Genomic DNA, 21,987 nt, shown 5'->3' on the forward strand with positions numbered 1-21,987 from the left:
ACTCAGGTCTGGTTGACTCTAGAGTCCAGACCTTGATCTCCCCAACTGTGAACCAAGACTCAGATCCAGACCGTCTACTGCACTCTGAGCCCAGAGCTCTTCACACATCTACCTCCACCTGGCCTTACCATGTCGTCGCTGAGGGTCAGATTCAGGACTCCAGCCTCTTGATACACGAGCCCGGCCGTGTTGAAAAGATATTCGGAGATGCCCAGGTACACCATGCGGTTGTGGTCGGTGGGAAGGGTCAGCGCCGGCGGGGCAAAGGGAGGGGGCCTGCGGTGGGCCAGCCTGAAAAACTCCCCCTGGGGGTGGAGGCGGCAGAGTGAGCCTGGGCATCCTTCAGGAATTACAATTCGATGTCTCCATTTCAAGAAAAAACGAGCTAAGGATACCAATCACGTATTCACAAAGGAGAAAGCCATGGCCAGAAACTAACAATAGCATCTCTCCTGGGGCTACTTTCTAAGTGCTTTTCCCACCAACCCTGTGAGGTAGGTGAGATTATACTCATTTTACAGGAGAGGACACTGAGGCTCAGGGAGGTGAAGTGACTTGCCCAAGGTCACTCAGAAGGGTAAGTGGCAGAGTCAGGAACTGAACCTGGGCAGCCAGGGTCCGGCAAGCACACTCCCAACCACGCCGTTGGCTCTGCCTCAACCTTGCAAAGAAGCGCAGAAATTCTCCTAAGAGAACAAGGAGGTTCTGTTTGTTTGTTTCCATCTATCAAATTAGCAAAATTTTCAAGAGAGAGGTAAACTGTTTTAAGTGTGTGTGTATTTTAAGCTCATACGACCCAGTTTATGGTGAAAGCATTTACATGCTGCTGGGGATTATACGTTTATGTTTCTGAAGAGCAATTTGGCAACACATTGCAAAAACAGATCACTTATTTAGCTAAAAAAATAAGAATGTTGAGTTATAAAAAAGCAAATTGTAGATGGATACATATGTTAGAATACCATTTACATAAAATTTAAAGGCCTATAAAACATACTATATGGAGGATTACTGGACTGAATGTCAATACTATGACAGTATGAGTGTGTTTCGTGTTTGGTAATTGCAATCATTGTTGCTTTTGTTGTGGTCATCCATTTACAATGCTTGGTGTCAGTCTATTTATCTCTTGTAAAAATAGAATACAGTGTGTGTGTGTGAAAAAAAAACCATACTATATAAGAATTATTGACACACACAGGCAAGAAGGACACACAGGGACGTCATCCGTGTGATTCCCTGGAGGGTAGAGGGTCCCCAAGGGGGCCTCAGCTATTTATTTCTACAATGTTTCATTTCAAAAAAATCAGAGGTGAGTATGACAAAATGTGTAACATGTCTTAAATCTGGGTGGTGGGTACGTGAGAATGTGCAATATTCTCTGTACTTTTGGATCATTTCATTATTTACAATTAATGACTGTGACACCCATACTATAGAATAAATACCATATGCAACTCTTAAAAATATCAGGTGTAAAAAAAAGACAAAAAAAAAAAACATAAAAGACAAAAATAAAAAAAACAGGTGGACATATGTAGCGAACAGGAACCAGCTCTAATATATATCATTAGGTGAGAAAAGCAAGGGAAGAACAGTGTGTATTCATACGTGCGAACAGATTCTCAGCAAAACTAGATGGGCTTTCACATATGTATATGTGAATGCTTAGGACCAGGGGATTGGAGGGCTAAGACCCTCCAAGGCTGACGGCCATTACCTCTGGGCAGGAGCCCCGAGTGGGGACAGGGGGCAATAAACAGGACATTCTCATTCGCTAGGGATAAATAGGAATTGTTTTAATCTTTTATTCCATCGTATCACTTAGATTTTTAAAAACTATACTATTTGGTCCAGCAATTTCACTTCTAGGAAATAGTAAAAGATGGGCAGAGATCCAGCTATAAGGATATTCGAGGCAGCTCTGGTTAAACTTGTGGGAAAAATGGAAAGAGCACAGACACCCCAGAAGGGGGCACTGTCCATGTACCTTACCACAAGCTGTTCACTGAGAGACCCAAGAGCCAGTAAAAGGGCTATGGGAGGACATTTCATTGATAGATGTTCACATTATACTGTTCTGGTTTTAAAAGTTGTAAAACAGAATGTAAAATATGACTTGTATACATGCATGTGCGTGTATGTACTTCTATGTCTATATATGTGGTTTTTATGTGTATTTGTTTCTGCCTCTGTTACGCGTGTCTGTGTGTGTGTGTGTGTGTAATTTCCTGTGTCTCAGCAGAGACAAGGATTGGAGGGTTGGAAAACTGTAACTTGTGTGTCAACAGTGCATGTCTCTGAGTTGTAATATTAGGGTAATCTCTCTTTCCTTCTTCCCTTCCTTCCTCCCTTCCTTCCCTCCTATTTATTTCTCTGCTCCTTTGTGGTTTCTACATTTTCTTTTTGACATCAAATGTGCTTTAGAACAAACAAGTAAATAGTAAACAAACAAGCCAATCACCGATTGTGGAGGGACTGAGGTACATCCAGAGGGGATTCAGGGAGTGGGACTTATTCCAGCTGAGGAGGTCCGAGAAGGCTGCTTGGGGAGTGACAACCCAGCCCACATCCACTGGAAGATAAGAAGAAGCCAGTGGGGTAGAGGAGGGCATGGGAGGGAGGGGAGTCCAGACAGAGGGAATGCACAGGACGAAGGCCCTGAGGTGGGAACTAGCTGGATATGTTGAGGAAGTGCAAGGCCAGTCAGTGAGTTCGGTTGGAGGGTGGGGAGTGAGGGGGAAAGTGGCATGAAATGAAACTAACTCCATCCATCCATCCATCCATCCAATACATATTTACTGAGCACCTATTATATGCCAAGCATAGTTTTAGGTGCTACACATACAGTAAAGAACAAAGCGGGCTTCCCTGGTGGCACGATGGTTAAGAATCCGCCTACCAATGCAGGAGACACAGGCTTGAGCCCTGGCCCGGGGAAGATCCCACATGCCGCAGAGCAATTAAGCCCGTGTGCTACAACTACTGAGCCTGTGCTCTAGAGCCCACGAACCACAACTACCGAGCCCGCGTGCCACAACTACTGAAGCCCGCGTGCCTAGAGCCCGTGTTCTGCAACAAGAGAAGCCACCGCAAAGAGAAGCCTGCGCACTGCAATGAAGAGTAGCCCCCGCTCGCCGCAGCTAGAGAAAGCCCGTGTGCAGCAACGAAGACCCAACACAGCCAAAAATAAATAAATAAATAAATTAAAAAAAAAAAAAGAACAAAGCAATCACAGCCCCTTTTCTTTCATCACATTGAGGGAGACAAGCTTGCGACCGTGTGTACTAAGTGCTGCTGAGAAAAATAAAGCAGGATATAGGGGAAGAGGAGGGCGCTATTTTAGCAACAGTGGTCTGGGAGGACCTCTTTAGGGAGAGGATATTTGAGCAAAGACTTGAAGGAGGAAAGGGAGAGCTTCTGTGGATATCTGGGCCAGAGCCTCCTGTTTAGAAGGAGCAGCAAGTGCAAAGGCCCTGGGGAGGGAGCAGTCGTAGTGCATTTCAGGAATAGCTGGAAGGCCAGTGTGACTGGAACCGGGAGAAGATGAGGAGAGTGAACTGGGGAGAGCAGTGAGGATGGATAGGAAAGGGGTGGAGTCATAAGATCTGTCTCCAGGGATGATGGGGAGTCTGGGGGGGGAGGTGGTCTGAGGCAAAGGTGTGAGGGTGTATGATTCGTGGTGTAAGTCTTACCTTCAACAACCCATCCAGCCTATCAGCTGTGGCTTTTGGAGGTGCAACCAGAGAGTAATCGATCCCAGCCACGTTGTCTATTTTGGTTGTCACTAGGGGGAAAGAAGATGGACCATGAACTGGCTCCCCACGGCAGCATCTTTGGGGCCTGGGATGCAGCATCCCCTAAAGTTGAATCAAGACCTGCAGTGCTAATTCCGTTCCTACCTCCTCCAGGAAGCCCTCCCTGAGCTCTCCTTAAAGGAAAATGAGCCCACACCCCACATTCACAGATATCATCTCTCTCCCTTCTTCCAACAGCCCGGAGACGTGGCTGAAACACAGAGTCAATGAACAGAAAGACCTGGGCTTGAATTGAAATCTATGTGACCTTGGACAAGTCCTTTCATTTCTCTGAGCCACATTTTTTCATTTGTAAAATGGGGTACTACTAGTGACCTTGACGATGCCCTGTACCTGGTAGGAACTCAAAAGCCAGAAGGGATCATTATTAGCAGTGATAACATCCCAGGCTGAGCCCAGACTGGCTTCAGGTCTGAACGGTTTCTCTGTGTTCCAGCAGTAATCAATGAGGATTAAATAAATATTGGTTCCTCCTTTAGCCCTTCCTTCCCATGTTAGAGGGGAATAAACCGAGTCTCAGAAAAGGTAACTAGTCTAAGATGGCAAAGCTGGTGAGTGACAAGGCTGGGACTCAAGCCAAAATCTTTTTCCTGCCTGGTGAGGCCAAACCTTGGACACTGCAACTGCACTGAACACGCCCAGGAGGGGCCCTGCGCCTGGAGGGGCTGAGGCGATGCCTGGGGAAGGGAATGTATCTGAAATGGACATGTGCCATGTGCCAGCCAAACCAGGCTCCACAGGGAGGCAACCCAGGCAGCAGTTTGGGGCACAGGCTTGCGATCCTGTTTCTGCATCTTACTGCCTCTTGACCTCAGGTAAGTCTCGGCTCCTTTCTGAGCCTCCGTTTCCTGGTGGTAAAATTGGGACAAAACAGTGATGTCAGCGGGGTGCTAGGAGGCCGAGAGGAAACCGTTCTGCTGGGTACATGACACATGGTGAGCACTTGGCCATACAGGTCCTCCCCCACCTACTGCAGCCCTTCACCGTTTACCAAGCATTTGGGGAAAGAGAAGATTGTCCCCATTTTAAAGATATGGGAACTGAGGCCCTGAGAGGGGAAGCGATCAGCCTCAGATCTCAGGCCAGCTATGTATCTCTGGCTCCAGAGAGCTGCAGGTATTTGTTGTTTGGCCCCTGCAGAGCTGCTTTTCCATTAAACTTCTGGACCTGCCACAAGGACCTGGCCCAATAGGGGATCTGATGCCAATTGCCATTTGAAAATAATCGTGCTACCCATTCCCACCCAAGCCCAGGCCTGCCTAGGAAAATTGCTGGCTCCATCACACTCTCCCTGTGTCCCTCACCCCCTCCCCCTTCTACCCCAGCCTCCTTACCTGGCAGTGTCTGGAAATAAGGTTGCAGCTTGGAGGATACGGCACTGGTCACTATCTCGCAGATCTGGGGAGAACAAAAGAACTGATCAGCAAAGCTTTCCTATAGTGGAAAACGTCCTCTGAGAATAATTATCCGGACATGTTTCGCTCTTCTTGAATGTTTCCTTGAAAATCATGTAACTACTCAAGTTTCCCTTTTCTCTTTGGCCACCAGGAAGCTCAGAGTTCAACATGTAACTTTATATGACTGTATGACTGGCATGTCTGCATTTTATTTCCTACTCTGGCATGGAGCTTTCCTGATGGGTATTTATGTTTTCTATTTTTTAATGTGAGATTTTGTTTGTTTGTTTTTGTTTGCACTCAGACCCTTTGTGGAATGAGGTGGTGAAAAAACGAACAGGAGGTGGTCAGATGTCAGCCTTCCCCTGTGTGTGCTTCTAGGGGCAAGGGGCAGACCCTCTGCTCAAGCCTGGGTGGGCACCCTCATCTTTGTCTTGTGTGGCCAGAGAAGACTTCCCAGCCGTCCGCCTCCCATAACTCATAGGGGAACAAGCACTGGTCTGAGAAGCCCTGGATCACATGCTGATTTTGTCACTGAGGAAGTTACTCCATTTCTATGAGAAAAGAGACCCTTATTTTCTCATCTGTAAAATGGAGCGCTGTGGGTTATATTTTCCATTCCATTGCTCTTCTGGAATGTGGCCCTGTCACACCCATTGAGAGGTGGAGTCTGTGAACTCTCCCCTACAATCTGGGTGGGCGGGGTGGCTACTTGCTTCTAACCAATAGAACACAGTGGAAGTGACATTGTGTAACTTCCCAGGTGAGGTCACAAAAGGCTGTGCAGCTTCCACTTTGGTCTCTTGAGATGCTCCCTCTGGAACCCATTGATGAACTGTGCAAAGCCCCAGCCCCATGGAGGGGACACGGGTAGATGCTCCAGTCAACAGCCCCGGCTGAGTCGAGCATCACGTCTTCCCAGCCCAGGCATCACGGACGTGAGAGGAGATCCCGCTGGATGACTCTAGCCCCAAGCTTTGGAGTTTTCCCAGATGAGGCATAGACATCATGGAGCAGAGACAAGCTACGCTGGTCCCACTGTGCCTGTTGATTTCCTGATCCACAGAATCCGTGAACATTATCAAATGATTGTTGCTGGATGACACTGTATTTGGGACTATTTGTTTCGAAGCAATAGCTGGAATAGAGGATTAAAATCACAGGCTTCCTTAATTTGACCCATTGGGGCTGATGGGGTAGGTGGTGCAGTAGGTGGTGGTGGTCAGATAAGCCCTGCCTTCACGATGTTGCTCTCCCCACGTCCTGAATGACCTCATTCATCCAACGGAGTCTCTCCTTACCTTTCTTGACTGTTGGGCGGCCCCTGGCATGATGTGCCACTCTCTCTGACTGAGGACCCTCCCTGCTCTCCACCTGGCCCTCTACTTCCTCTTCCCTGGACACCCTGTGAGCTCCTCTTCCCTCGTGAAGATGTTGATCTCCTGGGGCTCCCCGCTCCTTCCACCCACGAGCCCCTCTGGAGCCTGCCATACATGCCCATGGCCCCTGTGGGACATTGTTGGTCCACCCCGGGGGTCCCCTGGGCTTGGTGTGACAGCTCCCTACACACCCAGCAACTCTCCCTGCCTGAGGACTTTAATACCTGGACCTCGCTCCGAAGTGCCAAGGAATTACAGCAGCCAGAAAGAGGGGTGAGAGTTGGTGGATAAATACCCAGCTTTCCCCACCCCTTTGGGACAGTTCTGAGGTGTGTGCCCCGAAGTCCCACAGGACTGGGCCCTAGCTGTCCAGAGCAGTAGCTCATTCAATAATGTTCCTGTCCCCAGCTCCCTTCCCCACCCCTCGCCCGGGATCCCCTCCCAATAAACCACTAGCACCTGAATCTTTGTCTCAGCCATGCCTGGGGGCGTGGGGGCACCCTGCTTGGGGGCCCCGCTCCACGTTCCCAACCTGCGGCCAGCACCCAGACCTTGGTTTGCAGCCAGACATCTCCCCTGAGCTCCAGCCTGAGGGTCCAGCTGCCTCCTGGACCAAGTCCCTGGATATCCCACAGGCCCCCAAGGCCAGCACACCTCAACCAAACCAGTCAGGTTCCCACTCCTCCGCAGTGCTGGTCCCCCATCTGCCCAGAGGGCAGATGGGGCACCTCCACACTTCCCTCCCGCCTTCCCCACTGTCAATCAAGTTATTTTATCTAGGGGGTGGGAGGGAGGAAGGAGAGGAAGGAAGGAGGGAGAAATTTTGGTTTTCCTGGAGTGTGTTTCTATCACATAAAACTCTGGTTGTCCCAAGGAGACTAAGAATGTCACTCTCGGAGAAACCCGTGCTTCTGCTCCAAGTGGCCCAAAGGTGAGAGCGGGCAGCACATCTGGCAGCGAGGGGCCAGCTGGACACCTGGGCTGCCTGCCCTCCGTTACTGCCCTCCAATGCCACTTACTAATGAGGGCCACCAGGGGGCTCCAAATCACAGCAAATCACACGGCAGCCTGGCGCCTGCCTGTCTGCTGCCACCCTCCTCCGCCCCCACCCCCATCCACACCCTACATAGACCCTTCCTTCCCTCAGACCCCCACTCTTCTCTCTGTATTACTGGGGAGTAGACTCCCAAACTCACTCCTCGCCATTTCCAGGCCTTCCTAACATCATGGACACCCTGATACTTCATTTATTCATTCATTTATCCATCCATCCATCCATCCATCCATCCATCCATCCATCCATTCATTCAGGCCCATACTCTCTTCTAAACAATATCTTGGACTGATTAAGAGCTTCACCTCTGAGGTGGGGCGGCCTGGGTTTGAAGCCCAGCACTATCACTTCCTCTATCCGTGTCTCAGAGTTATTATTGTTCAGCTTGGCTGCTCTCAAGGGGTCACTCTTAAGGCGTTAACAAGAAATAATCTGTCTTAATAGTCCTTTATGTTAAATACATGCTAACACTCCCCGCATACTATTACTTAATTACAAAGACGGTTGAGTTATGGTTGAGCCAGGCTGGTGGGGAGCCTTCACTATTTTAGTAATCCTTACAACGGCTTGGTGAAGAAGGTATCAATGTCCCCATTTTACAGACGGTGAAACTGAGGTTTGGAAAAGTCAAGTGATTTTCTCAACATCACACAGCTAAGCCCTGGAGCCACAATCAAAACCCAGAGACTCTGACTCTAAAACCTGTTTTATAATCTCCTCTGTTATGCATTTTGACCACCAGGCATGGATTTTTTTTTTTTTTTTTTTAACTTTTGACAGAGTGCCTTCAGATAGATGATCTCATTTGATCGATGTCTCCCTACCCATGTTGTCAGTGCCTTTCACTGGGACACCAAGGTCTCCCACCTGGAAGGCTGCACAAGCCTCCTCAGTGTCCCCGAGACTCCTGCCCTTGCTCTTGGTCCCTCCAGCCATTCTCACGGCAGCCAGAGAAATTGTTCTAAAGCACAGATCTGGCCAGGCCACCCCTTTGCCTAAAACCTTCAATGGCTCCCCATTGTCCTTTGAGAAAACTCAAGCTCACTTGTCTTGGGAGACAGGCTCAGGGGTTTCCTGGAGACTGATAGTTTATTAATGGAAAACTAGCCCAAGGAATGGCCCCTTTTCTCAGCTGAAGAGGTTGGCTTGTGTGGGGAGGGGGTTAGGGTGAAGGTAGGGTTGGGAAGCGCTGGTCCGTGTCTGTCTTTCGTACCAGTTCCAGCCTCCAGCCTCAGGACATAGTTTGACCACACTCTAGTCTAGCAGCTTCATCAGCTGCACGTTTTCTGGGTGGGTATCACCACCAAGGGGGTTCGGGGGGGGGGATGGGGAAGGAGGCTGGAGGGCTATGAGGAGAGGGGCTCAGTGCGAGAGAACGGTAGTTTCTCTGCAGGGAAGAATGATGGGGGAAGAGCAGAGGTGGTCCAAGCACGGGGGAGTTTGCTGTGGGTGTATCACATGACCCTTTCTTAGTTTCTCACTGGATCCCCAGGAAAATTGACATGACTGATTTTTAGAGCTGGACATGTGCTTTCCAAGGGCTGTGGGGGACTGCTGAAGAGGTCTGGGTGAGAGCAGAGATAAACCCACACACATATGGTCACCTTATCTTTGACGAAGGAGGCAAGAATATACGATAGAGAAAAGACAGCCTCTTCAATAAGTGGTGCTGGGAATACTGGACAGCTACATGTAAAAGAATGAAATTAGAACACTTCCTAACACCATACACAAAAATAAACTCAAAATGGTTTAAAGACTAAATGTAAGCCCAGACACTATAAAACTTTTAGAGGAAAACATAGGCAGGACACTCTATGACATAAATCACAGAAAGATCCTTTTTGACCCACCTCCTAGAGTAATGGAAATAAAATAAAAAAGAAACAAGTGGGACCTAAGGAAACTTAAAAGCTTTTGCACAGCAAAAGAAACCATAAACAAGATGAAAAGACAGCCCTCAGAATGGGAGAAAATATTTGCAAATGAAGCAACTGACAAAGGATTAATCTCCAATATATACAAGCAGCTCATGTAGCTCAATATCAAAAAAACAAACAACCCAATCCAAAAATGGGTGGAAGACCTAAATAGACATTTCTCCAAAGTAGACATACAGATTGCCAACGAACACATGAAAAGATGCTTAACATCACTAATCATTAGAGAAATGCAAATCAAAACCACAATGAGGTATCACCTCACACCGGTCAGAATGGCCATCATCAAAAAATCTAGAAACAACAAATGCTGGAGAGGGTGTGGAGCAAAGGAACCCTCCTGCACTGCTGGTAGAAATGTAAATTGATACAGCCATTATGGAGAACAGTATGGAGGGTCCTTAAAAAACTAAAAATATAATTACCATACGACCTAGCAATCCCACTACTGGGCATATACCCTGAGAAAACCATAACTCAAAAAGAGACATGTACCACACTGTTCATTGCAGCACTATTTACAATAGCCAGGACATAGAAGCAACCTAAATGTCCATCGACAGATGAATGGATAAAGATGTGGCACATATATACAAGGGAACTCAGCCATAAAAAGGAACGAAATTGAGTTATTTGTAGTGAGGTGGATGGACCTAGAGTCTGTCATACAGAGTGAAGTAAGTCAGAAGGAGAAAAACAAATAACACACATATGTGGAATCTAAAAAAATGGTGCTGATGAACCTAGTTGCAGGGCAGGAATAAAGACGCAGACGTAGAGAACGGACTTGAGGACACAGGGGGCGAAGGGGAAGCTCTGACGAAGTGCGAGAGTAGCAGTGACATATATACGCTACCAAATGTAAAATGAATGGCTAGTGGGAAGCTACTTCATAGCACAGGGAGATCAGCTCGATGCTTTGTGATGACCTAGAGGGGTGGGATAGGGAGGCTGGGAGGGAGGCTTGAGAGGGAGGAGATATGGGGATATATATATACATATAGCTGATTCACTTTGTTGTACAGCAGAAACTAACACAACACTGTAAAGCAATTATACACCAATAAAGATATATATTAAAAAAAGAGGTCTGGGTGAGAGCAGAAGTGTCCGGCGATGCGTGAGGTATGTGGACACAGAAGGCCCCACCCGCTCTGACAGGAGGTGAGACTCTTGAGCCCCTCATACCTTGCGGTTCATGCTGTTTCGGAGCGAAGACTCGATTTTTTTGTGGAAGAGTTGGATCAGCCACCTGGAGATTGACACGTGGGGACATGCATGAGGCTTCCCAGGTGTCCCTGGGATGCATTCCGAAGGCTGCCTCATCTGGGAAGCCTTCCTCCCTTTTCCAAATAAACCTAAACTCCCTCATCCCTGGGCTCCAACTCTGTACACCCCCATCAGACACTTCTTCCCCTGTGTGCAGTGACCTGTTTCTGAGGTTATTTCTTCAGTAGGTGCACGGCTGGACCCCCATCCCATCTCAGCCTCATTCCTCACCACTCCCTCTCTCTGTACTCCAGCCACACTGCTTTGCCGTATCCTCCTGTGTCCTGTGCTTCCTCTCACCATAGGGCCTTTGCACATGCTGTTCGCTCTGCTTAAAACACCCATTGTCCCCAAGTTAATTAACTCCTACTTATTCTCTTCATCTCAACTGAAATGTCATTTCATCAAAGAAAATGAAATGGCCAGCCCCCAGACTAGGTCAGATCCTCCAGTTCTATGTGTTCATCGCACTTTGTACCTCTTTTTCTCAGTTCTTATAGCCTTTTGTAATTCTTTGGGAGCCATTCATTAATGCAATGATTTGATTAATGTTTGTCTTCCCCACAGGCTGGAAGCTTCAAAAGAGTGGGGACTGTGTAGCTAAGACTCTGGGGCCAGCAAGTCCTGGGCTGAATCCCAATCCTTTCTCAATACTCACTAGGTATGAAAACTCAGGTTATATCCTATTCTTTCTGTGCCTTGATCTTCTCCTCTGAATATGGGGTAATAATTGACTAACTGCACAGAGTCATTGTGTGGATTGAATGAGACAAGGAACATGCTTGAAACAGTGCCAGGCATGCAGTAAGCCTCCAATCGCTGTTAGCAAGGCCAAAATTTTCAGTGACCACTGCTATTTCCTGAGTACAATGCACAAGCCTGGTGCATAGCAGATTCTTAGTCGATATTCGTTGGATGGATGGAGAGATGAATGCTTGAAGGCTTGTGGTAAGGATTGTATAACTTGGTGCACTTAAAGTGTTTAGTGCACAGCCTGGAGCATAATAAGTGCTCAGTAAAGTTTGCTGAATGAATATTGAATGAGCAAGTGACTCTTCAAGGCAGGGATGTTGTGTGTTCCATCTGTAGACCCCTGTCCCCTTACACCTGAGGCCTGGCATAGAAGTGGCATTTGGGATGTGTTTTCTGAATACAAGAATAATTAGGACAGGGACTGCCCTGGTTGGCACAGTGGTTAAGAATCCACCTGCCAATGCAGGGGACACGGGTTTGAGCCCTGGTCCGGGAAGATCTCACATGCCGCGGAGCAAGTAAGCCCGTGCGCCACAACTACTGAAGTCCGCGCGCCTAGAGCCCGTGCTCTGCAACAAGGAAAGCCACCGCAATGAGAAGCCCGCGCACCGCAGCTGAGTAGCCCCCGCTCGCTGCAACTAGAGAAAGCCCATGCGCAGCAACGAAGACCCAACGCAGCCAAAAATAAATAAATAAATTTATATAAAAAAAAAGAATAACTAGGACAATCCTGTCCCTCCTCCCATCCACAGCCCCAGGAGATCATACCCCAGGCTGCTGCGCGAGATGCGTACACGGACACTGTTGATGTGGCTGCTGCAGCTGGAGCAGGCGACGGTGGCTTGGCCCGAGGTGGGGTCATAACCCAGCTTGAGAGCAGCCAAAATGGAGATGCCCTCCACACTCAGGTCAAAGTTGCCGCTGACTTTGCTGAAGGGAAACAGAAAGAAAAGACTTGGAGCAAGCATTTTCTTCTCGCTGCCATTCAGACTTCACACCAATGCTGGAAGGCAGGTTTTGCTATTATCTCCACTCTGGGTGAGGAGATGGAGTTCAGAGAGGGAAGGCAGCTTGCCCAAGGTCACACAGCAGCTGAGTGAAAGAGCCAGGATTCCAACCTGAATTTTGAACCCATGTCTGCCTGGCAGAACCCTGCTCTTACCCACTGCCTCAGCCTCTGCCTGTGTGCTGTGTGGCACTGAGAGTGTTTCTCAACCTCTCTGAGCTTCAGTTTCCTTACCCAGACCCTGGACCAGCAGTGGGACACCAACTTTGCCACTAGAAAGCTGAGTTTGGGGGACCAATGACTTTAATAAATGCCCTCATTCATTAAATGGGGTTAATAACTCCTCCCTCAGGGATGAAATGAGTTTGGGATAAGACAGTGGGTGTGAATGTAGTTTGTCAACTCTTCTATAATGTGAGGAAGTATTGTTATTATTTTGTGTGTGTGTGTGATCAGTAAGTGAAATGATAGATGTGAAAGAGCCCAAGTGAAGAATTAAGCAATTCTTGTTGTGGGGAATGGACAGACCCAGCAGTCCTTGTAACGGAAGGCAGACTCACGCCCCTCTCCTCACCAAAGTGTCTGTTTTCTCCCTGGATTCACCACAGAGGAGAAGTTGATAAACTGACAGGTCAGTCTGAGCCACTGTCACTGCTGCACAGAGTCACTGCAGTGAGAGCCCAATATTTAGATTCAGAGCTGTAGTTTGGATGATCTGCCCCAATTTTCACCCCTCCCTGCATCCATACCCTCACCATTGCCTATCTTGGGGGGATATGTGTGTATTTCCATGTTCTTGACCTTGGACTTGACCACATGACTTGCTTTGGCCAATGGCATATGAATAGAAGTGACCATGGGCCAGTTCAGTCCCCCCCAGGCCTTAAGGGGACCTGCATGTTTCTGGTTGCCCTTTTTGCACCTCCACCATCACTAAGAATATGCTCTGGGTAGCCCACTGGTCCAGAGAGGAGGAGGAGATACATGTATAGCAGGGCTACCTCAGCTGAGGTCAACCTACATCAGGGAACCCCAGCCAACACATAGATATGTAAGTGATGATATATGACTTGTTTTAGGTCACTGAGTTTCGGTCACTGATGGTTTGTTACAGAGCGATAGCTAACTGATAAAGGGGTAAACTAAAGGTGCCACTTAGCCTTCCATCCTAAGCCACATGCACCAACTCAGCCTTGCCCATGCCCTGCATTGAGATGTGGGAAAATTCTCAGCTATTAACCAAGGGTTATGTTGAAAATTCTTCTGTGAAAAGTTCCCCCAGGAACTCTGAGGGGGCAAATGGTAATGGACCAGGCAAAAATTGGGCATTCGTGAGACCTTGGCTCTCATCTCCTCCAAATATCACCAAGAGCTCACCCACACACGCAACAACACTGAGCTTGGAAACGCACATGAAACTCTTTCGTGCCTTCCATTTTCCACTCATCTTGATACTGGCATCTTTGATGGAGAGATGAAGGCCTTGATTGGGCAACGGTCTTATCTGGGAATTGGGAAGCTTGAATCCATGAATAACCAAGCTGCAAAGAAGAAATGATCAGTTAGTCTCTAAGTGTCCCCACAAGGACTCAGTCAATGGTCAGTACAGACTCATTCCCCTCCATCCTGGCCCTTTACCCCAGTTATTCCAAAAGAACCCAGAAGTTATGAGAGCAGCCTGGGGAACTCTGTGACTAGGCTTTGAAGTCAGACAAATCTGCATTTGAACCCTGCTCTTCAGTTTACTATTGTGTGACCCTGGGCACATCACTTGATCATCCTGAGCCTCAGTTTCCTCATGTTGTAAAATGAGCACAGTAACCTCTGTCTTGAAGGGTGTGTGATGATCAGTGAAGATAACAAATGTTATCCCAGTGACTACAAGTTCTGTAAAGGGTGGAATGTGTCTGCCTTTTTTTCACTATTGTAGCGTAGCCTGATGAGTCAGACACATAGTAGGTGCTCAAAAATATTTGTTGAATGAGTGAAGGCATAAAATTCTTTAGAGGACATTTATGGATTTTTCTCCCCGCAACCCTCTCTTGTGATAACAGAACTGCCCTTTTACTTTGGAGGAACCCTTCCCCACATCTAGTCCTTGTTGCTCCAAAGAAAGTTGACTTCACCGCCATCTTCAGGGGGTGGAGCTTGAGACTTCAGCACAAGCTCATTCGTGTCTTCTATCCCCCTGACCACAGTGATTGGTCCAGGAGTGTGTACATAACCTAAGACGGACCAATCAGAGTGAATCTTAGGAGTTTTGCTTGAGCTGTAAGGAGAAGGTGCCCTCCTCCCACAGGGCTGGGAGTGCTGTGAAGATGCTGGTGGCCGCTTCGCGGGGAGGCCCTACCCAAGAATTAGCCCTCCTGAGGGACGCGGTGCTGAGAGGTGGCAGGAGAGAAACAGGGTCCAGTGACATTTGAGCCTTCCTTCAAGCTGAACCTGAAGCCAGACAATTCCAGGGACTTGTGAGCCAATACCTTCTGGTTTAGGCCATTTTGGATTAGGTTTTCTGTCCTTGAAACCTCACCCCCACCCCTAATCCTAATTAACATGTGGGCTTGGCACAGAGTTTGGGGGTTCGTGACATCCCCGCAGGAGTCATGGTGAGTGCCTGAAAGACCGTTTGTGTGGTTTCCTCCACATGCAGCTTGGGGGATGGGCTCCCCTCGGGATGGTGTAAACATTAGCTTTGGGATCCTAATGTCTCTGAGTTTAGGAGCCTGTGGCTCTGTGAGTCTAGGTCTTGGTGGCCCCAACACACTACAGTCCTGCACACTGAGGACTGAGCTTGACGGACCTTACCTGTAGAAGCTGTACTTCCCTTTCCCAAGGGGCTTCACCTTAAAGCTTCCGGAGAGAGTGGGAAGTGTGATCTTCTCCAACTCCTTCTGCAGAGTAGCCACTCCCTGCTGGCAGGCTGAGGGGAAAGAGTGGGGTCAGTGGTCAGAGGTGTGCAGCCTGTTCATGGCAGGGACGTTGGGATTGGAAAGATCTAAAGCAGGGCTCAAGCTAAGGTTTTTGTCAAGGGCCCCAGAGCAAATATTTTCTGCTTTGTGGGTCTTACTGTCTCTGTCACAACCACTCAGCTTTGCTTTTATTGCACAAAAGCAGCCGTAGACAATACGTCAATGAGTAGGTACGGTTGTGTTCCGATAACACTTTATTGATGGACACTGAAATTTGAATTTCATATCATATTCACATGGTGTGAGATAGGATTCTTCTTTTGATTTTTTCCAGCTGTAAAAGCCATGCTTAGTTCCTGGGCCATGCAAAAACATGTGTTGGTCCAGATTTGGCCTATAGGCTGTCATTTGCCAACCCCTAGTTTAAAATATCACCCCCTCCAAATACCCAGTCATGCATCCTGCGGGTGTTATTGAACATCTGCTCTGTGCTCTGCCTTCACAGATACTCTATCTCTCTGGCTTTTGGACTCTCTCGCCACAGGACCTTTGCATGTACCATTCCTGTTGCCTAGGAAACCCTTTCCTCTCATCTTCACCTGGTCGCTCTAGTCATCACTTCCTCTAGGAACTTTCTCTGACTCATCAGATGAGAGCAATCCCCCTTGTTATCATTCTCATGATGCTGTGGGCATCTCTTTTGGAGCTCCCATTGCCGTTTGTAATTATGCATTTATTCATGTGATTTTTTTATTACTATCTCTCTTCCCTACTAGATGTAAGCCCCCCAAGGTCAGTGGTAGATGTCACGGACGTCCTCTATCTTTACCACAGTGACTGGAACTTAATACCTGATGGAGGAATAAATGAATGAATGTTCCAGGGTCAGTAATTCTGCCATCAGTTATTACGTGGTTAACAGCATCGAAAAACCAGTTAAAAGGCAAACACGTTAAATGAGAAGAGAAGTAGTAGGATGAGGGATCCCAGGAGCCAGTTAGGAAGTAGTAAGAATAATAATAGTAATAATAACAGTTATCAAGCTCTTACTCTGTTCCAGGCACAGTTCTGGGCTCTATACACGTATTAAGTTACTGAATCTGAACAATCCTGGGTAGTAGGTCCTGTTACAACTCCCAGTTCACAGATGAGGAAGCTGAGACTCAGAAAGGTGACCACACAGCTGGCAGGTGATGGAGGCAGGATTTGAATCCAGGCCTTCTGGTCCCAGAGCCTGTGCCTTGGGATAGGCCTTCTGGGGGTTCAAAAGTAAACAATGCATAGATTGTCACTGCCCGGAGGGAAAAGAAAATGTGGGATGACCACGATCTGTGGGTCTGCAGCGAACAGGTCTTGAAGGGTCTCTAATGCCAAGCCCAAGACATCCACTGAGGGCACTAGGGAACCACTGAACAGTGTAAGTAAAGAGGGGGAATGAGCAGCTTTGCTGTATTTCACAACTCTCACATGGGGTGTGAGTAGAAGGGAGAACCGAGGCTGCTGTGACAGAACATGAAGACTTCCGGGCTTAAAGGCCGAGCCCAAGCCTCTGCTCTCTGGAAGACTTCAGGACCACCCCAGCTCTGGGTATAGAGCAGGGACATAATCCTTTCTCCTAGCTCATGGGGAACCTTCCGTCTGCACCCCTGGGATTCAGAGGTGTCCTGCCTGGGCTGGGGTAGGGATTCAGGGGTGGGATACCAGGTCCCTTTGGTCCTGTCCTGATTCCCCAGGGGTCCACCACGGCTGTGGTTCTGCCTTCTGGGTCTGATTTCTCTGGCACTGGCTGTCCCCCACTGTTCTGCAGTTCATCTCTCTGCCACTGAGAGGCAGCATTGAGCAGCCCCACCCTGGTACATCTGACAAGACCAGAGCTCAGATCCAGGCCGCCCACTTCCCAGTCCCTCCTCCAAGTTTGTCTGCTCATCTGTAAAGGTCGCTAGTAACAGTACGTCCTTTCAGCGCAGTGCCTGGCACCGATCTGAGCAGGTCAGGGGGCTGCCTCATGCCAGTCTCTCCTCTGTCTGGGCCTGGATGCGTGGCCTGGGGGACCCTCTCTGGGTCACCCAGATGGCTAGTGTGCACAATATGGCTGCCAAGCCCCTGCCCTGGGGGAGGGCCTCCCCACACTGAAGACTGAGCCAGGGACCTTGAGACAAAAATCGGGGCTGAGAACCAGCTTGGAAGGAAGTGAAAGGCCTAGAAGCCCGAGTTGGGTATTGCGTAGAGGGAGGGGACCGTGAGGGACCTGAGCACTGGACTTGGGGTCCTCCAGGCCAGGGCTCCAACCCCAGCGCTGCCGCTTCCCAGCCCTGTGACCTTGGGCAGCTCACCTTACCTCAGCTTCTTCATATTAACACAGGGGTAAGAGGGCCTCCTTGGAGGAGCTGTGAGCAGGCCATACACTGGATTTAAAGGGCTGCACACAGCAGGTGCTCAATCAGTGCTCCTCAGAGGTTGGAGGGGAGAAAAGGAAGGCATCCAATTACCGTAGTCCAGGCCCTTCTGGGTGATCCTGGCCACGACGCCGGGGTTGGTGGTCGCTGTCACAGCTGTGCCCAGGGCGGCCAGCACCACCAGGGTCGCCCACCTCCACGTGTCATCAGGGCCCCTGGCCATGTCTTCGTCCTGCAGAGCTGCCAAAACCTCGAGGCCTTGGAGGGGAACCCGGGACCTATAAATGAGGCAGCTGGGGAAGCACAAGTCAGTGGAATGTAGAAAAGAGGAAGGAACACGAGCAGGGGCGGGAGAGGGGGTGGACGGCTGCCTGCCTGCGGTCCCCCACCATGGTCGGGGCCACAGCCCCAGGGCAGCCAGCAGCAGAGCCCGGGAGCCCTGTGTCTGTGTGTGCGGTGTGGCATGCTGTGTGTGTATGTATGTGTGGTGTGTGTGTGGTGTGTGTAGGTTGAGACTTCTGGCTCTGGGCATCATTCTCCTCTCTAAGCACCCCTTCTCCCTCCCTGAACCCTCACCCCAATCCCTTTATCTAAGGACTTCCTGGAAGCTGGGTGGTAGGTACATCAGTGTTCATTATATTTTTCTTTTCTTTTTTTTTAATGCTTTATTGAGGTATAGTTGACAAAATTGTATACAGTTGGCCCTTGAACAACACAAGTTTGAACTGCGCAGGTGCACTTATGTGGGGATTTTCTTCAATAAATACATAACTACAGTACTACACCATCCGTGGCTGGTTGAATCCACGGATGTGGAACCTCGGATATGGTGGAACCACATATATGGAGGGCCGACTCTAAGTTATACGTGGATTTTCAGCTGCTGTCGGGGGGGTCAGTGCCCCAACCTCTGCATTGTTCAAGGGTCTAGTGTACATTTAAAGGGTACAAGGTGATAATTCGATAAATGTGTGTATTGTCAAGTGACTGTCACAACCACGCTCGTTAACTCATCCATCACCTCACGTAGTTATCATTCTGTGTGTGTAGTGAGAAGGTTGAAGATTTACTCTCTTAGCAAATCCCAAGTGTACAATAGAGTACTCTCAGCTATAGTCACCATGCTGTGCATTAGATCCCCAGAACTCATTCATTTTATAACTGAAAATTATATTTGTCTTTCTACTTTTGATTTCCTTGATGTTTTCCATAGTAAAACATTTAAGGAAACAGAACCTTTAGCATTTTTTTGTCCTGAGAGGCAAAAATGGTAATAATTAAATGCTTGAATTTTGGAGTCTGGTATCTTAACTGTGGTTTTAAATCTCAACTCTGCCACTCTGTGGTGGTTTGACCTTGGTCAAGCCCCTTAACCTCTCTGAACGTCAATTTCCTCTCTGTGAAGTGGGGATAAACAGAATACCCTCCCTCCCTGTGTTTTTGTGAAGACATAAAGGGCTTTAAACCACATAAAGCACCTAGCACAACACCCCTGCATGATAAGCCCACAAATGGTAGCTATTAATGTCACTCTGGCTTTAAAAGTAATCCATGTTCATTGACCAAAATTTGAGAAAGAACCAAAAAAATAAAAATTACCTGCAATCCCTAATTCCAGAGAGGACAAGCAGAAGTGTATTTTAGAGTATTTCTCTCCCCTCTCCCCCCCTTTTGGTAAGTGTAGTAGAGTGTGTTTTTCAACAAAGAAATACAGAATCACACTGGTCAGTTCTGTGAAGTTCACTTTTTTCAATGAACAGTATGTAGGGTTCTGTCTCCTTCTACCTGCACTGCACGGTATTTCATTGCTTCCTCATCCTACAGTTTTCTTCACCAAGCTTTTGTTTTTATTCCTTTTTACCCCTTCCTTTGACAGATGTGGAACCTGAGGGTTCGAGAGGGGAAGTGTTCTTCCCACAGTCACGCAGCTAGCTGCTAGAAGAGCTGGGATTCAAACGCAGATGCATCCCACACCATCCTGAGTCCTTCAGTGTCTTGGGGGTTGAGGGGGGCAGTGACCAGCACACACTCCCCATCTCCACACCAGCTTTCCAGAAGGATCTCTGTCTGCTCGACCCCTGCCCCTCCCTTTGCAGCAGCCTCAGGCCCAGTGTGGGCGGGAATCCCGCTGGGCAGCCGCACCGTCTCCATGGTGATTAGAGGAGGGGCGGGGCTGCAGAGGGGGAGGATGGCTTCTCTTCCGCTGAGTCCTCATCAGCCCCCTGGCGCCCTGTCTCCCCGACTCTGATTTCATGAAAGCCTAATGAAGCCCATTGAGCCAGGAGGACATGAGACCTCCTGAGGTTTTTTTGGTTTTTTTTTTTTCTTTCTTCTCTTCCTCTGTATCTAAAAGGGTCTCCCTTCCTGCCCCAACCCGCCACAGCAAGAATCCTTCTGGCTTGCTTAAGAATGAAAACAGTGACCATGTACAGAGCATCTACTATGTGGCAGACACTTTACATATATTGTCTCCAAGCCTAAAAACAACCTGTGAGGGTGGGATATTATTCTCCATTGTGGAGTTGAGGAAACTGAGTCACAGAGCGATTATGTCCCTATCAAGGTCACACTGCCTTTCATGGAGAGAAGAATTCTCCCCTCTACCTTTCCAAGAGGACTTGTCACCCTGGGTCCTCACCCTAGCTCTACCTTCCTGGGCCCCCAGACTCACATGTCTGTATCTGTACAAGGAAGATAGACGCCAAAACACATAGATCCATGACTTGTCAGAAAATTAGATTTTTGAAGAGTTATCTTACACAGTTTTGAACACCTGCAGCTCTAACTGCCCCAAATTCCTGAGTCCCCTGGGTCCAGGCAGATGTTGCATCTGTGAGGGTGTCATACAGGAAAGAAGGATTAAGAGGAAACTCACATGACGATGACTTACACTGCCACTACATCAGAATCTTAAAACCAACAGGCAAGTTTTTGAAGCAGCCAGCCCCACTGGCTTCCCTCTGATGCTCGCGTTCAGTCAAATCCAGATGAGTCCATCAGCGACCCTCTGGCCTCCTTTTCAGCTCTGCCACTGGCCATGGAGGTGTCCTACTGCTTCAGGCCTGACTCTCTACACGGTATGAGTGACAATGTCTTCAACCCAAGGAATAGAAATCCCCAGCTCACTTTGGCTTCAACAATAAACACATATAATATCTCAGAGACCAAGTCCAGAGAGAGGGCAGGTTTGAGGTTCTGATTAATTCAACAGCTAACAGGACTTCCCAGAGGTCCAGTGGTTAAGATTCTGTGCTTCCACTGAAGGGGGTGTGGGTTTGATCCCTGGTTGGGGAACTAAGATCCCACATGCCGTGTGGCCAAGAAAAACAAAAACAAACAAATTTGCAATAAAAATGGGAATTAAAAAAAAAAACTCAACAGCTAACAGACATGTACCATCTCTCCACACCTGTCTGCTCTGCTATCCTAGTGTCTCAGATTTACCCTCACACTGGCTTCTTTCATGGTTGTGTGAAATCAAATTCACATTTAATGGCAAGACAAGAAAATTTAAACGTAAAAAATTTTCTCTGCCCTTTGGCCTCCTCTCTCCCCTCTACTGTGCGTTGTGCATCTGCGTTAGGCATTGACCAAAACTTCCCCGTTGGCAGAAATACCTGCTCAACCCTAAAGAGTAACATTTTCAAAAAAAAAAAAAAAAAAAAAGAGTAACATTTTCCTAGCATCACCAAGACAACTCCTTAAACATAACATTCCTTCTTGATCTTGTAAGGGGATCACATGGCCCATCACCTTGTACTTGCATATCTGGATTGTGTAAAATGTCAATAATACGTCATCTAATGTACAGCCCTCTGTCTCAAAAAACTTATGTAACTGTGTTTTGACTTCTGATGGGTGGAACAGTTCTCAGAGCTTTCTGAGATGCTGTTCCTGGGCTATTTTGTTTTTGTTTTTTCATTTTGTTTTGTTTTGTTTTAGATTGAAACAATACAAGCTTTATTCAGTGGCCAGAGAATGAAGAAGCAGGAACTAAGTTCACAGATTAACTTCTTCGGTTCCTGGGTTATAATCCTCAATTTGGCGTGAATAAAATGTTTCATTT

At 48.1% G+C, this 21,987-nt stretch overlaps 1 protein-coding gene across 3 annotated transcripts in view; it reads right to left on the reverse strand.

The window, feature by feature from the left end:
* Positions 1–21,560, reverse strand: part of BPI (bactericidal permeability increasing protein) — a 35,362-nt gene extending 13,802 nt beyond the window's left edge. For all 3 annotated transcript variants that reach the window (XM_082361966.1, XM_082361965.1, XM_082361967.1), the window contains exons 1-8: positions 18,015–21,560; positions 15,422–15,536; positions 14,029–14,157; positions 12,379–12,540; positions 10,777–10,840; positions 5,153–5,216; positions 3,696–3,787; positions 129–305 (exon numbers count right to left, since the gene is read on the reverse strand). In XM_082361966.1, coding sequence (XP_082218092.1) covers positions 129–305; positions 3,696–3,787; positions 5,153–5,216; positions 10,777–10,840; positions 12,379–12,540; positions 14,029–14,157; positions 15,422–15,536; positions 18,015–18,456 — 1,245 coding nt within the window. In that variant the 5' untranslated portion in view covers positions 18,457–21,560. The remainder of the gene's footprint in view (positions 1–128; positions 306–3,695; positions 3,788–5,152; positions 5,217–10,776; positions 10,841–12,378; positions 12,541–14,028; positions 14,158–15,421; positions 15,537–18,014) is intronic.
* Between the last annotated feature and the right edge of the window lie 427 nt (positions 21,561–21,987).

Source organism: Balaenoptera borealis, assembly GCF_965194805.1.
Source record: "Balaenoptera borealis genome assembly, chromosome: 16".
In the NCBI taxonomy this organism is placed as follows: domain Eukaryota; kingdom Metazoa; phylum Chordata; class Mammalia; order Artiodactyla; family Balaenopteridae; genus Balaenoptera; species Balaenoptera borealis.